At 40.1% G+C, this 16,851-nt stretch overlaps 1 protein-coding gene across 1 annotated transcript in view; it reads right to left on the reverse strand.

Moving 5' to 3' along the window:
* LOC126106882 (nuclear factor related to kappa-B-binding protein) overlaps positions 1 to 16,851 on the reverse strand; it is a 194,237-nt gene that overhangs the window by 126,783 nt on the left and 50,603 nt on the right. The window contains exons 8-9 of the mRNA XM_049913296.1: positions 15,495 to 15,947; positions 7,298 to 7,527 (exon numbers count right to left, since the gene is read on the reverse strand). Coding sequence (XP_049769253.1) covers positions 7,298 to 7,527; positions 15,495 to 15,947 — 683 coding nt within the window. The remainder of the gene's footprint in view (positions 1 to 7,297; positions 7,528 to 15,494; positions 15,948 to 16,851) is intronic.

Below are 16,851 nucleotides of genomic sequence, written 5' to 3' on the forward strand. Positions count from 1 at the left end.
TATTGTATCAACATAGTTTTCAGGCTGAAGACCACAACTAACATATATACTTATTGTAGTCTTGTTAACGCAGCCCTGCAGCAGCTAGCAACACCTTCGTGCATTTGTTTCCAGATTATTTTTTTAATATAGTGGCTAATACATATCACTTGTGCACCTGTTAAGTATTTGTGTGTATTTTACTTGTACTGCTAACAATCTCACATTATGAAAAAAGTTCCAGGGTACGTGGATACTAAACATGGTGCACAGAATATTGTATTCGGTACTTTATGCCTAGGTGTTTCGCAAGTATGTGATCAGAGATGTACAGTCTTTTGGTAAAAGAAGTTGACTTATCAGAGGCTATATATCCCACCTGTAAAGACTATTTTAGCAGTGCTGTAAGGAATAATTGGCAATTCAGTGTTATTACATGTTGTTCTAAATTATTATAAGTGTTGCAAACAAACAAAGTTTCTAAAGGCAAAATGAAATAATTAATACTTGTTGATACATAGCACTTATACCTTATGACATACCAGCAAATTGGTTTGTGTTTACGCTGTGTAGGTCTATATAGAACACTGTAAATATTAATGTGTTCCATGACACTGTGCTTCTCAATCCACAAGCTGTTCAATGGCATTTAAAAAGTACATCGATCAATTGTAAAAAAACTATAGTTGTTCCATATCTCAATAGATAAAAAAGTTTTGCGTATTTATTGTACGACAAAATATGAGACTCTTTGTGAGCTATCATTTGCAAAAAAAAAGCATGTTTTGATATCCTGAACCGTTTACAAAATTTGATTCTGTTACAACCACATGATCTACGGTAAGCAGGGAGAACCGCAAGCAGCTGCCACACAACCCGTCCACTGACATATCATCCAATATCTCAGGAACGGTGATAGCTATCGTTCTGCTCTCAACTTTAAAAACAATTTTGATATGTTGTCTAAATTTCACATGGAATAATGTGTTATGTAAAATGAACTACACCCAAAGGCTATACAATGTGTTCTTACCTCTGCACGCTAAACAGAATTTCATGCAGTGTTTCGCTTGAAAGTGGTACAGCAAGTAATCGTGACAAAAAACTGAAAGAAATTCAGTCCTTTATTGGGCGAAGATATCACACTGTTAGATGCAAAAGAATCAAATTTTTTCACCAAATAGTTTCATTTACACGGGATTATAAGTATTTTGTAGCTGCCGCTGTGTCCAGGCCTGCGCTTCGGCACAAATCCCTATTGCTAGGGGTTGTATACCCAACGTCATGCTCAACGTGTTCTTTGATTGGTGGTGCAGACCTACAGCATGGCAAGCAGCAGCAGCTGTGGTTTGACACGGGCAAACCGTGACGCAGAGCCGGCTACGCCACGCCACTGCGGGCATTTCCACGGCAACCACGGCATTGACGCAATGCTCTGATGTGCGGCAGCCCTAGTGGGGACGTGTAGAGCACACTAGTGCATCCTCTTCTACAGTACAGCTTGAGTGTTTGAGATCCCCATCAGGTCAGATTACAGGAAGATATCAAAGAAATTCTGAGGCAGCTGCTAGATTTGTTACTAGCAGGTTCAATCAGCACACAAGTATTATAGAGATACTTCATGAACTCAAATGGGAATCTCTGGAGGGAAAACGACATCCTTTTCATGAGGTACTACTCAGAAAATTTAAAGAACCGACACTTAAGGCTGACTGCAGAACGATTCTGTGCAGTGCTACAGCATCGACTGCACACCGATCGGCACAGTGCCGCGAAACGGCACCGAGAAGGCACCGACCCATGCTGCAATGGATAGAACTGGCAGTGCCACCACCTCCAGGAAGATGGAGTCCAGTGCCTCTGTCAATGCTGACTTAACCAGCTGCTCATCGCTGGCTGCAATCAGTCCAAGATTATCAGTACTGAGTAATAGGAAAACAATAATTAGCCTGCATTCTGCAAGTAGTAATAGCGTGTAAAGTAATTGCATGTAGGATGCACAAGAAGCACATCAAGCCACCTCATAACAACCTCATACAACATTCATTACGAATTTCCAACTTGAGAATTTTACAATTTTTCTCACTTCACTAAGAACTCATAAGAGAAAGATATTTAATTGTATGTTTACATGCACTTTTATTCCTATTTTGGTGAGAGGAGTCTATATCCAAATTTGTAAAAGTATATCTGATACACTCTATATATGTACTGTGCTGGCGTAAGCTGTCGCCAGCACACCAGTCAGCAAAGACGTTGCAAGAAGATTGATAATAGGTGATGAATCAATTGCACCTATCAGGACAGAGGCCAAAGACAGACTCGCAAGCAATGCACCATCAACGTCCTCTCGACCACAAGTTATTAGATTGCTGCCGCAGATCGGAGAGCCCAGTCAGTCATGGATGGTCACCCAGTAAGTTGCACTCAGAATCGCATTCGCAGTCAGTCAGAGTCACAGTCTCTAGCTCAGCGTCAGTCAGTACCTAGCGACCAGAGTAGTGTACATAGTGGGACTTGTACTTCTCCAGCGGTGAGGCTAACGTGGACTATTACAGAAGAGCTTGCACCTCAACAACTTTCTGAAAGATAAGTAGCTTTGTAATATCTCTTTATATTCGATGAATTCTTCTGATACAATTCTACCCTTGAATGACGTTTACTAATTTTCTATCTTCATACTCGCAGAATCCATGCGCAAAGTAGTTTCATACAATAGTTATGCCATGAGTGCATAATTATTCTTTGTAGTACTCTCTCTGGTGGTTGTTAGAAAAAAGCTTCCGAGATTGTCTTCGTGCCGATTAGCCTGAGCATTGTTTGAAGAATTGTAATCTGAATATTGAGATTTATGACAAAAGATAACCGATACGAAATTGTACGATTAAAAGGGAAATATATATATATTGCTCCTTCATATAAAAGGTGTGTATTTGACATTTGAGAATTAATGATATTCATTGATATATTGCGTAGTTGTTAATCAGAAGGGAACTTCCGAAAGACGGATACGAACCTGCATTTAATAATCCAAGAGCGCCATTACTTCTTCGGAAGGTTAAACTTCATCAAAGCCAAATATCCGCTTGATCTGAGGTTTCCCGACTGATTATACAACGCTCCCAAAATTACAAGGCATTTTATTTGTACAGATTAGCAGACTGCCACAAAGCACGAGTCTGCAGAGAAGAAGAATCATCACCTGATTTCATTCTAACAAGTAAAATTTCTGAATCATTTTAAGTGACTGAGTTATGATTGTGTTTCCTATTATGAATGATTGATTGCTCGAACGAATTAAGAACTACATAACTACATAATTACATAGATAGGAGGAAAAATTACAGCTTCTTGTCCTTATGAATAAAGAATCCTGTTAACATGTGTGCGCATTTGTACTGTAGAAAGAGGATCTGGTCACCAAACAACATCCTCTCCTTGCTTCGCATGGTGCAAGAGTCTACAGTAGCAACAATGACAGAAAATGTACATCCTGCTTTCTCTACAATCTTTCTTATACATTAGAGCTACCAATATCCCCCCAACACACAGAGATTGGACAAAAATATGGAAGCACCACAAGAACGGCATACTTGAAAATATATCCAGATGCTAACACAGTCTGCAGGTTGCACAGTTGTATTTGACGACAAACGGAAATCGTGCAATGTCCTCAATATGTTGCAAGTATCAGGCACAGTCTGAACAATGTTCTCTGTTGTTGTGTTTGCACTATGTCAGATCTAAGTAATGCGAAGATGGGCGAATTGTTGGTACGTGTATGGTGCCCGATTCCATAAACACTCGGCCGGGCCGGGCTCGGGCAGGTAAATGTGACGTGATGCAAGGCTCTAGTCAATACAACTAAAAATGTTTAAATAAATGTATGTCTGCAAAGCTTCATTTGTCAGATATCACTTACAGAGAGTACTCATTAGGAAATATCAGACAATAATTATAATTTGCCCTTAGTGTAAACAATTCTGCATGTATTATCTGAGAGTACCAAGCTGTCTCAGAGCAAAAAAGTCTCACATGTATTCCAGTCTTTATACCACCCATAATGAACACTGCAGTGAATAAATATCCTCACCATACCTCAACTAGCATGAAAATGTACACTGACCCTTGCCACAGCACACTGGTCCACCACCCGAATTCCTAGGTGCATGATGGTTTGCGTGCGTGTGGTTTTCTACATAAATGAGGAGGCACAATCCTTGATAACCTCAAAAAGACGACTACAATGAAAGTGATGCAGAACACCATATATGCAGGCACGACACAAAATACTTATGTATATATTTACAGTTGACAACGAGAAAAAATTCTCGAAATGCGCCATTCTAAGCATGTAAAAATACATGACTGGTGCAGTGTTTCATTATTTAAATAATGAATTACAGCTGCAGGCTTTCCAAAAACACTGATTATGACGTACTAAATCGAGTCAAACGTTTTTGCTTTCCAGGAAGTTATCAGTTACAACTACATCAGCAATTTATATCAGATAATAACCTTTGTTAGATAATAAACACAAATAATAAACCTTTATTAGATAATAAACAAGTCTTTGAGAAGTATTTTGGTGCCTATTTGTACAAATATCATACATAAAATTAAAAAAGGCAAGTGGGTATTCTATGCGTACCCTTTACAACTTAAAATGTTATTGCCCACATTTTACTTTTTCCCTGCATTTTAAACCATTTTTTTTTAAGTCCCCTGAAAAGTGTAAAAGCAGGGTTTCAATGTAATCATCTTTTCAAGGGATATGCAAGAGGACAGAAAACATCTGTGTGTTCAAAAGATTACGAGGGGGCCATTTGACACTCGGCACAGAAAAATGTCACTTTGTTGTGGAAGAGATTAACTATCTGGGTCATATCATTAACAGGGATGGTGTAAGGACCAGTCCAAGAGTTCCCGGTACCACGAACAACCAAGGAATTATAATCTTTTCTCGGTCTCGCAAATTGTTACAGGAAATTTGTGAAGGAGTTTGTGGATATTGCCAAGCCACTGAAACAGTTGCTAAAGAAGGGGATTAAATTTGTATGGTCAGCAGAATACCAGGAAGTTATGTTGAGTTGAAGAGATGTTAATATTGTGTCTGGTATTGGTACGTCCAGACTTTCAGAAGTTCATTTTATCATGTGATGTGTCAAATCACACTCTGGGGTGTGTTTTGCCTCAGTAGGTCAACAGACAAGAACATCCTGTTGCCTGTACACCAAGACAGTTGAAAATGGCAGAGAACACTCAAGTCTTCAACAGAAAGAGAATGCTTACCTTGATATGCACAGTGAAGTACTTTCAGTGTTACCTGTATAGAAGAAAGTCCAAGGTAGTGACAGATCACACTGCTTTGAAGCAATTACTGGGTTTCAAGGACCCATTTAGCAGGCTGATGATGTGGGCACTGATACTCAGTAAATTTGAGTACAAAGCAATGCAAAAAAAGGAAAGAAACATGGAAATGCAGATGGGCTAGTCAGAAAAATAGCTGCAATACAGGAAATAGGTCAGGACCTTGGGGAATGGGAAGCAGCACAGAGTGCTTGTAAAGAGTATAAGAAGTATGGCTGGCCTCAGCAGTGAGAGGTGTTGGCCCAGCAGCATCAGGCGGAAGTTGCAGCCCACTCATCAGTCCCAGCGAGTGTCAGTGAGGAGAGGCATGTCTGCCACACTATGCCCTGAAGCAAGAGCAATAAAGTTCTTTCTAAATGTTAATAGTGTTTGCCCTGAGCCCCACAGCCTGTCACCACCACTCACTCATTCCCCAGCACACAGAGCACGACTTAACTAGGGGAAATAACATGAAAAAATTTACTGGAATTAATTTCTTAAGAATACTAACATTAATGCACCTTTAAACCTCAAAATTTTCATCATAAATTGAAATGTACAGTGGCATGCTGGAAAGTAATGCCTTTGATTTTATTATGTGAAACCACTTAAAGCTTTTTAAATAAAACAGATGTTATTAAGGTTCTACACCTGTATTCTTGTCTACATATCTGCAGCCCTCTGCAGCTAGAATTGTAGCATGTAACATAGTGGTGCGCAACATAACTGTGTCAGAGCCCGAGAAACAAAATACTGTAATCGCGTTTCAAATTCGAAGAGTTTGCCAACACTTACAGCACCTTCTCCTTCAGCAGCGCAATGCCAGATCACAGACGAGTGCTGCGACACCTGCACCAATCCATTATGCAGGTTCACTTGTCATCGATCATCCTCCACGCCGTCCCGCTTGGTTTCATCTGTTTCCAAAACTTTAACACCTTCGAGGACTTTGAACAGGTGCATGCATAGGCAAGGCTGTGACTCCGTCAAAGAAGTCATCGTGTCAACAAACTGGCTCTTGTTGGGAGAAATGAGTTCATCACCGAGGTGACCACATTGAGAAATAAATATGTAGACATGAAGAATAAAGATATAGGATATTAATAACATTTGTTTTATTTAAAAAGTTTTAAGAGCTTTCACACAAAAATTCAGAGGCATTACTTTTCAGCACATCCTCGTAATATTAAAAAAAAAAATTTTTTTTCTTTTTTTTTCATCGCAAAATTTTTCTGTATAGAAAACTGTCTGTAATTGAAAACAGCTATTTTTGAGAACTCTTGAGTCTCAAAAGAGAATCTATTTCAGACCAAATGTGGCATCATTGGTTATTCACTTTGTTCACAACTCTGAAATGTACGACAATAATGTCTATTGTTTTAACCACAGTTTAAGTTCATTTCTGATTAGTTCAGCTGCCTCCTACATGTGAAACACGGAACATATATTCCATTTATTTTCTGTTGTTTTGAAACACTCATGCATCTAAGAAATTTTCAATATTTTTTCTTCTGGCAACTTCTCTATGAACAATTATTTGTAAGTCAAGATGTTTTGTGAACACATTTTTGGGTAGAAATATGGGAATAAATTGTAAGTTGGAGAACAAAACTGTATTTCTGTCTATTAAAATAATGGATCTGAAAGTTTAATACTATTATGCGTGAAGAATAACACCATCTCCTGAACAACTTATGACAATAAAAGAAGAGTAACTTCTGTAATTATATATGACACATTTATTGTAAACATTATTATAAAATGCATTATTCATGTTAATTACTATAAAGGCACGGAAAAATCATTTATGTTTAAATGACTAATATCACATAGGTGTGTCATAACTGGACCTCACTTTCTGAGCCACCCTTATATTATTGTAGATGAAAAGCTGTTATCTCACACACACACACACACACACACACACACACACACACACACACACACACACACACACGCACGCACTCACCAGGGTAGTCACCACAGAGGAAACCGATGGCAGACGGCAGCAAGCTGACCCACGAGTCAGGTGCCAGGTGGTACCAGTCGTTGAGGGGTGAGATGGGGTTCTCCTGCCAGGCCCGCAACCTGTCCTGGAGGGTCGGCATTGCCATCCGGTGTTGCACCGTCGAGCAAATCACATCTCGGATCAACGAGAAGAAGCAGGTGTGCGTCTCCTGCATCAGCTCAGGAGCTGGCCTGGTAACACAAAAAGATTTCTCAAAATCAAAATTATACAAGACATGTTAAAACAGGTAAGAAGTAACACAAAACTAAGACACCCTACTACTATGAAAAAAAATGTGTGACATAAAACTCACAGTAGGAGGAGTGCTGTGATTTGATGCTTGTTAATGTCAACATACAGGGTGTTTCAAAAATGACCGGTGTATTTGAAACGGCAATAAAAACTAAACGAGCAGCGATAGAAATACACCGTTTGTTGCAATATGCTTGGGACAACAGCACATTTTCAAGCAGACAACCTTTCGAAATTACAGTAGTTACAATTTTCAACAACAGATGGCGCTGCGGTCTGGGAAACTCTATAGTACGATATTTTCCACATATCCACCATGCGTAGCAATAATATGGCGTAGTCTCTGAATGAAATTACCCGAAACCTTTGACAACGTGTCTGGCGGAATGGCTTCACATGCAGATGAGATGTACTGCTTCAGCTGTTCAATTGTTTCTGGATTCTGGCGGTACACCTGGTCTTTCAAGTGTCCCCACAGAAAGAAGTCACAGGGGTTCATGTCTGGCGAATAGGGAGGCCAATCCACGCCGCCTCCTGTATGTTTCGGATAGCCCAAAGCAATCACACGATCATCGAAATATTCATTCAGGAAATTAAAGACGTGGGCCGTGCGATGTGGCCGGGCACCATCTTGCATAAACCACGAGGTGTTTGCAGTGTCGTCTAAGGCAGTTTGTACCGCCACAAATTCACGAAGAATGTCCAGATAGCGTGATGCAGTAATCGTTTCGGATCTGAAAAATGGGTCAATGATTCCTTTGGAAGAAATGGCGGCCCAGACCAGTACTTTTTGAGGATGCAGGGACGATGGGACTGCAACATGGGGCTTTTCGGTTCCCCATATGCGCCAGTTCTGTTTATTGACGAAGCCGTCCAGGTAAAAATAAGCTTCGTCAGTAAACCAAATGCTGCCCACTTGCATATCGCCGTCATCAATCCTGTGCACTATATCGTTAGCGAATGTCTCTCGTGCAGCAATGGTAGCGGCACTGAGGGGTTGCCGCATTTGAATTTTGTATGGATAGAGATGTAAACTCTGGCGCATGAGACAATACGTGGACGTTGGCGTCATTTGGACCGCAGCTGCAACACGGCGAACGGAAACCCGAGGCCGCTGTTGGATCACCTGCTGCACTAGCTGTGCGTTGCCCTCTGTGGTTGCCGTACGCGGTCGCCCTACCTTTCCAGCACATTCATCCGTCACGTTCCCAGTCCGTTGAAATTTTTCAAACAGATCCTTTATTGTATCGCTTTTCGGTCCTTTGGTTACATTAAACCTCCATTGAAAAGTTCGTCTTGTTGCAACAACACTGTGTTCTAGGCGGTGGAATTCCAACACCAGAAAAATCCTCTGTTCTAAGGAATAAACCATGTTGTCTACAGCACACTTGCACGTTGTGAACAGCACACGCTTACAGCAGACAGACGACGTACAGAATGGCGCACCCACAGACTGCGTTGTCTTCTATATCTTTCACATCACTTGCAGCGCCATCTGTTGTTGAAAATTGTAACTACTGTAATTTCGAAAGTTTGTCCGCCTGAAAATGTACTGTTGTCCCAAGCATATTGCAACAAACGGTGTATTTCTATCGCTGCTCATTTAGTTTTTATTGCCGTTTCAAATATACCGGTCATTTTTGAAACACCCTGTAAATGATAAAACTGAGGGGAAAGACAGCCGGAATATGCTACAGCAATGTAAACACCACCACACAGAGCTCTTGTCCATCCTTTTGACCGATTTTCCTCAGCTAATTCTGATACTATAAATGTTAGCATACAGCTCCATACAAAAAAATTATAGCTGACCCTGCATCACTATGGTGTAGAGGAGGACAAGAGAAAATACTTTTTTATCTTCATAGTCTCAGTCCATCTTCTCACTGTGCATACCAATTGATCTTGGCATAAAACCCTGCCTGGCACTGCTTACATCACAACAGCGGATATCAATAATAATAATAATAATAATAATAATAATAATAATGTACTTGATTCTTTATCTTGTTGGATATCAAAGTGCACAATGTTAATTACAGAGTAAAATTATGTTTCCCTCTGGGCACTATCATCTGTTTAACAGGTTACTTCAATACCTCGAACCACTCACAAGATGAATGTGTTGTTACATCTTATATGACTGACCCTGATGTCTGAATGCTTACCAATGAATTTTTATACTGTATAGCTGCAACTTCATAAAATAATAGATTTCAAGAAAAATACACAGTGCACCACAACCAAAAGCTGGATTGAAATGATGAGTAAAGAGGAAATTTACCGAAGTATGTAGGACACATACATGTAATGGCAAACAAAAGGCTGATTTCTTTTACAGAATGACTGATAATTAATTAACCCAAAAATATTCCAATAATTTTACTAAATGAAATCAATAATATCTGAGATCACTGATATTAAAATCATGTACGTAACTAACATTCTATACTACTCTAAGTGACTATCAAGGGACACGGTACCAATTATTGCTATCAAATGGCTTCCAGGGCCAACAAACATTTATTTTCAATATTTCCCATAAATTTAAAATTCTGTCAAAATCTACTCATTAAAAGCTGTAATCTTATGCCAAAGCTTTAACACATTAAAACAAGTATTACAGTTAGGGCTGCGTGCTTCTCTGGAGGCAGCATAACTGAAAGCTCGCAAAATATGCTGACTTTATTTGTCAGTTATTTGAGAATAAGAGCACTTAGTGACTTCCGACAAAGTTTACGCGTAACTTCAAACCTTTACTAAACTTTTTCTCGTGGACACCCTCCAAAACGTGATGAAAGAAACAAAGTTTATCGCTCACCACATTTTCACATTTGTGTAGTAAAACTTCAGCATTGGATATGATCTTTCCTAACTGTGAAAAATCTAGGATGGAATAATGGCAATATTATGGAGATGATAGACTGCTACTCACCATACAGAAGAGACATGGGATTGCAGAAAAATGCAACAAGAAGACTGCAACACATTTGAGCTTTTGGCCACAAGGCCTTCTTCTAAAGTAGAAAACACACGCACATTCATATGAGCACAACTCCCAAACTTATGACCACTGAGACCAGCATTTCAGAGCCTTCGTGGCCAGAGAGTGAGTTTTGCTTGTGTGAATCTGTATGTGTCTTTTCTTCTTTAGAAGTATGGCTTAAGACTGAAAGCTGAAAGTTTAGCAGTCCTTTCCTCGTGCCTGACTACAACGCAACGCCTCCTCCGTATAGTGAGCAACAATCTATCCTTTCCACAAAGCTGTCATTACAGAGATAATGTTTTAAATTATTACTTCTTTGCTACCAATTCTATATGCAACATAGTTTGCAGACAGTATCCACAAATACCCTGACTGTACTTGCAAAATTATTTCATTGTCCAACACGTAGTGCACAAGATATTACTTCATAAACACGAAAAACTAGCTTTTGATTAAAATGTTGCACAATAATAAAACTTGAGCATAAAGCACGATGTTTTAGTATATTATTTATTTTTAATAATTAGCTCATCTTCTACCTCAACTCTAAGATGCCTGTTTCCATTAAACCTAATGCTAATGTGACTGAATATCTCAAAAATACATAGTTAGGGTGTGACTGCCCTAGCACTGTCAATGATGGAACGGGGGTGATGTGTAAATAACCGAGAATGAACAAAATTAGAGGAAAATCCAAGGTTTCAGGTTTTTGCATTGATTTGTGAGAATTCTGACGAGGCATAACCACTATGGGTGGTAGTGACAATAGGGAGGAATGATACAAAGCATTACTCTAGAATACAGGTAGAAATTTCTAGTCCAAAAATGAATTTCATATGCACGCCACTTCATCTCTGCATATCTGCGGCAACCAACATCCATTTGAACCTGCTCACTGCAGTCAAATGTTGGTCTACCTCTACACCGCCCCCCCCCCCAACCCCCTCTCCTACACACACACACACACACACACACACACACACACACACACATATTTGCAAACACATTTCCCTTCATTAGCTAACTGACAATTCCTTGATGTGTCAAGAAGTGTCTTATCGACTGATCCCTTCATTTAGCAAACATATCTGAAGGTATTTTCTCCTTGACTCAATTCAATACATTGCCATTAGTTATCTGTATGACACATCCAAAGAGTTGTACCCGTGGTCTAGGGGTAGCGTCTTTGATTCATAATCAAAAACGTCTTCGGTCCCGGGTTCGATCCCCGCCACTGCCTAAATTTTGATAAATAATCAGCATTGGCGGCCGAAGACTTCCGGCATAAGAAGTCAGCCTCATTCTGCCAATGGCCTTGTCAAAGAGGGTGGAGGAGCGGATAGAGGTTCAGGGCACTCTCTTGTCCTAGGGGTGGGAAATTGCCCCTAAAGGCGGAAGAATCAGCAATGATCAACATGAGGATGCAGAAGGTAATGGAAACCACTGCATTAAAGACACGTAACGTGTATCCACAGGACATGTGGCCTGTAACTGAAGAAGTGTCATGATGATCTCTCCATTGGCAAAAGATTCCGGAATAGTCCCCCATTCGGATCTCCGGGAGGGGACTGCCAAGGGGGAGGTTACCATGAGAAAAAGATTGAATAATCAACGAAAGGATAACGTTCTACGAGTCGGGGCGTGGAATGTCAGAAGCTTGAACGTGGTAGGGAAACTAGAAAATCTGAAAAGGGAAATGCAAAGGCTCAATCTAGATATAGTAGGGGTCAGTGAAGAGAAGTTGATGGAAGACAAGGATTTCTGGTCAGATGAGTATCGGGTAATATCAACAGCAGCAGAAAATGGTATAACAGGTGTAGGATTCGTTATGAATAGGAAGGTAGGGCAGAGGGTGTGTTACTGTGAACAGTTCAGTGACCGGGTTGTTCTAATCAGAATCGACAGCAGACCAACACCGACAACGATAGTTCAGGTATACATGCCGACGTCGCAAGCTGGAAATGAACAGATAGAGAAAGTGTATGAGGATATTGAAAGGGTAATGCAATATGTAAAGGAGGACGAAAATCTAATAGTCATGGGCGACTGGAATGCAGTTGTAGGGGAAGGAGTAGAAGAAAAGGTTACAGGAGAATATGGGCTTGGGACAAGGAATGAAAGAGGAAAAAGACTAATTGAGTTCTGTAACAAGTTTCAGCTAGTAATAGCGAATACCCCGTTCAAGAATCACAAGAGGAGGAGGTATACTTGGAAAAGGCCAGGAGATACGGGAAGATTTCAATTAGATTACATCATGGTCAGACAGAGATTCCGAAATCAGATACTGGTTTGCAAGGCGTACCCAGGAGCAGATATAGACTCAGATCACAATATAGTAGTGATGAAGAGTAGGCTGAAGTTCAAGACATTAGTCAGGAAGAATCAATACGCAAAGAAGAGGGATACGGAAGTACTAAGGAATGACGAGATAAGTTTGAAGTTCTCTAACGCTATAGATACAGCAATAAGGAATAGCGCAGTAGGCAGTACAGTTGAAGAGGAATGGACATCTCTAAAAAGGGCCATCACAGAAGTTGGGAAGGAAAACATAGGTACAAAGAAGGTAGCTGCAAAGAAACCATGGGTAACAGAAGAAATACTTCAGTTGATTGATGAAAGGAGGAAGTACAAACATGTTCCGGGAAAATCAGGAATACAGAAATACAAGTCACTGAGGAATGAAATAAATAGGAAGTGCAGGGAAGCTCAGATGAAATGGCTGCAGGAAAAATGTGAAGACATCGAAAAAGATATGATTGTCGGAAGGACAGACTCAGCACACAGTTAAGTCAAAACAACCTTTGGTGACATTAAAAGCAACGGTGGTAACATTAAGAGTGCAACGGGAATTCCACTGTTAAATGCAGAGGAGAGAGCAGATAGGTGGAAAGAATACATTGAAAGCCTCTATGAGGGTGAAGATTTGTCTGATGTGATAGAAGAAGAAACAGGAGTCGATTTAGGAGAGATAGGGGATCCAGTATTAGAATTGGAATTTAAAAGAGCTTTGGAGGACTTACGGTCAAATAAGGCAGAAGGGATAGATAACATTCCATCAGAATTTCTAAAATTATTGGGGGAAGTGGCAACAAAACGACTATTCACGTTGGTGTGTAGAATATATGAGTCTGGCAATATACCATCTGACTTTCGGAAAAGCATCATCCACACAATTCCGAAGACGGCAAGAGCTGACAAGTGCGAGAATTATCGCACAATCAGCTTAACAGCTCATGCATCGAAGCTGCTTACAAGAATAATATACAGAAGAATGGAAAAGAAAATTGAGAATGCGCTAGGTGGCGATCAGTTTGGCTTTAGGAAAAGTAAAGGGACGAGAGAGGCAATTCTGATGTTACGGCTAATAATGGAAGGAAGGCTAAAGAAAAATCAAGACACTTTCACTTTCATAGGATTTGTCGACCTGGAAAAAGCGTTCGACAATATAAAATGGTGCAAGCTGTTCGAGATTCTGAAAAACGTAGGGGTAAGCTATAGGGAGAGACGGGTCATATACAATATGTACAACAACCAAGAGGGAATAATAAGAGTGGACGATCAAGAACGAAGTGCTCGTATTAAGAAGGATGTAAGACAAGGCTGTAGCCTTTCGCCCCTACTCTTCAATCTGTACATCGAGGAAGCAATGATGGAAATAAAAGCAAGGTTCAGGAGTGGAATTAAAATACAAGGTGAAAGGATATCAATGATACGATTCGCTGATGACATTGCTATCCTGAATGAAAGTGAAGAAGAATTAAATGATCTGCTGAACGGAATGAACAGACTAATGAGTACACAGTATGGTTTGAGAGTAAATCGGAGAAAGACGAAGGTAATGAGAAGTAGTAGAAATGAGAACAGCGAGAAACTTAACATCAGGATTGATGGTCATGAAGTCAATGAAGTTAAGGAATTCTGCTACCTAGGCAGTAAAATAACCAATGACGGACAGAGCAAGGAGGACATCAAAAGCAGACTCGCTATGGCAAAAAAGGCATTTCTGGCCAAGAGAAGTCTACTGATATCAAATACCGGCCTTAATTTGACGAAGAAATTTCTGAGGATGTACGTCTGGAGTACAGCATTGTATGGTAGTGAAACATGGACTGTCGGAAAACCGGAACAGAAGAGAATCGAAGCACTTGAGATGTGGTGCTATAGACGAATGTTGAAAATTAGGTGGACTGATAAGGAAAGGAATGAGGAGGTTCTACGCAGAATCGGAGAGGAAAGGAATATGTGGAAAACACTGATAAGGAGAAGGGACAGGATGATAGGACATCTGCTAAGACATGAGGGAATGACTTCCATGGTACTAGAGGGAGCTGTAGAGGGCAAAAACTGTAGAGGAAGACAGAGATTGGAATACGTCAAGCAAATAATTGAGGACGTAGGTTGCAAGTGCTACTCTGAGATGAAGAGGTTAGCACAGGAAAGGAATTCGTGGTGGGCCGCATCAAATCAGTCAGTAGACTGATGAAAAAAAAAAAAAAAAAAAAACACATCCGATCTTCAAGATTCTTCTGTAGCACCACATTTCAAAAGTTTGTACTCTCATCTTGTCTCTACTGTTTAACACACAAGTTTCAGTGCCTATCTGCAAGACAATATTAATTCACTTCAATTGACCTTCCAACTCCTTTGCTGTCTCTGATAGAATTAAAATATTATTGGCAAACTTCAAGTGTTTACTTCTGCCCTGACCACCTAGAAAAAAAGACATCTATAAAACGGTTAGGCCGTGGTGTGGGTGTAAGAGCAGGGGGAAGGGAGTGCATACATAAGTTGTGCTCTCCAGTTCAGTTTGCCGAAGTTCCCAGTTTGAGGTCCAGTCCGGCCCACACTCTTATTCTACCAGTAAGTTTCAAATCAGTGCATATTCTGCTGCAGAGTGAAATATTTATTCCAGGTACTCACTTTATGTCAGAAGAATCTTCCAGGTCGACAGGCAGGTTCATCATGTCGATGCCGTCAAGGTCCTGCAGGGTGGCGATGTTGTACGCCTTTCGGACGTGTACGAGGCGCGGCTGGTACGGCTGCTTCTGCTGCTTGTGCTCTGGCCGCTGCTGTTGCTTCTGCTGTTCCTGCCTCTGCAGCTGCTTCTGCTGCTGTTGCTGCTGCAGCAATGACGAGCTGTGCCGGTCCAGCACTATCGTGGCCGAGCCGTCCTGCTTGGTGGTCCACGCCTCACCCGGCTCCAGCTTTATCATCTGCACCTGCTGGTGCACTGTCTCTGCTGGCTCCATCTTCACCTGCACCTGTTGCTGCTGCTGTTGCTGTTGTTGTTGCTGTTGCTGTTGCTGCTGCTGACTACTACGGTTGTTCGGATGCGATTGCGATTGCACTGCTTTCCCGGCACCTCGAGGTGACCTGCAGAAAAATCCTCTTTGGAACACTAACAGCTGAAACATATCTTTAAGAACTATGGGCATCCCAATTATAGATTTGGAACAATACTTACAAAGAGCGGTGGGACTGACTTTTTGAAACTATCTATATCATGATGCAGGTTAAGATCAAATGTATCACACCCTGCAGGCATTCATTCTGGTGGGTCATTGATTGCAAGTAATCGACGAAAAAATAAATTCGGAATTTTCTGCGATGCTCAACAGGGTAAAAAAAAAGTTATACATTATAAATGTGTTGCATGATGTTATGGATAGGATACAGACCTCTCATGCAGAAAGTCATGGGATTGAATTTCATCAGGTATTTTAAATCCTTTCTTTTTTTAAATTTTTATTAAATTGATTTAAACATTATTTTTACTCAATCAACATGTGTAAATATAATTTTTAGTTTCTGTTCCTTCATCACATCCTTTAAATCATCATATCAAATTCTTCATTTGCTCTCAATTTTTTTTCCTATCACCTTTTTTCCATTTGAAATCTTTGTTCACGTGATTTTAATTAATTTTATGCATTAACTTCAATTTAACTTCTTTTGCTTTACCTTCATATTTTTTGTCCATGTTATCGCATTTATTATTTCTATTTCCATATACTCTAATTTCATTTTCCACATTCCTTCTTTCACTTTAATCTTCATCTGCGTTATTCTGCTCATAGGGCAATATGAATTTACACCGTTTTAAACGTTTGTATGATTACTATTTAAAAAATGCACATCTTGTAACAAAAAATACATTTTTTATTTCAATACAAGGCCAATATAAACAAATCTTTTCATCTTTTGTTTATCACTGATACACAGGCGGTTTCAAATAATTAAATATCATAATAGATAAATATAATTAAATTCACACTCA

The sequence above is a fragment of the Schistocerca cancellata genome, chromosome 10, assembly GCF_023864275.1.
Source record: "Schistocerca cancellata isolate TAMUIC-IGC-003103 chromosome 10, iqSchCanc2.1, whole genome shotgun sequence".
Taxonomy (NCBI): Eukaryota; Metazoa; Arthropoda; class Insecta; order Orthoptera; family Acrididae; genus Schistocerca; species Schistocerca cancellata.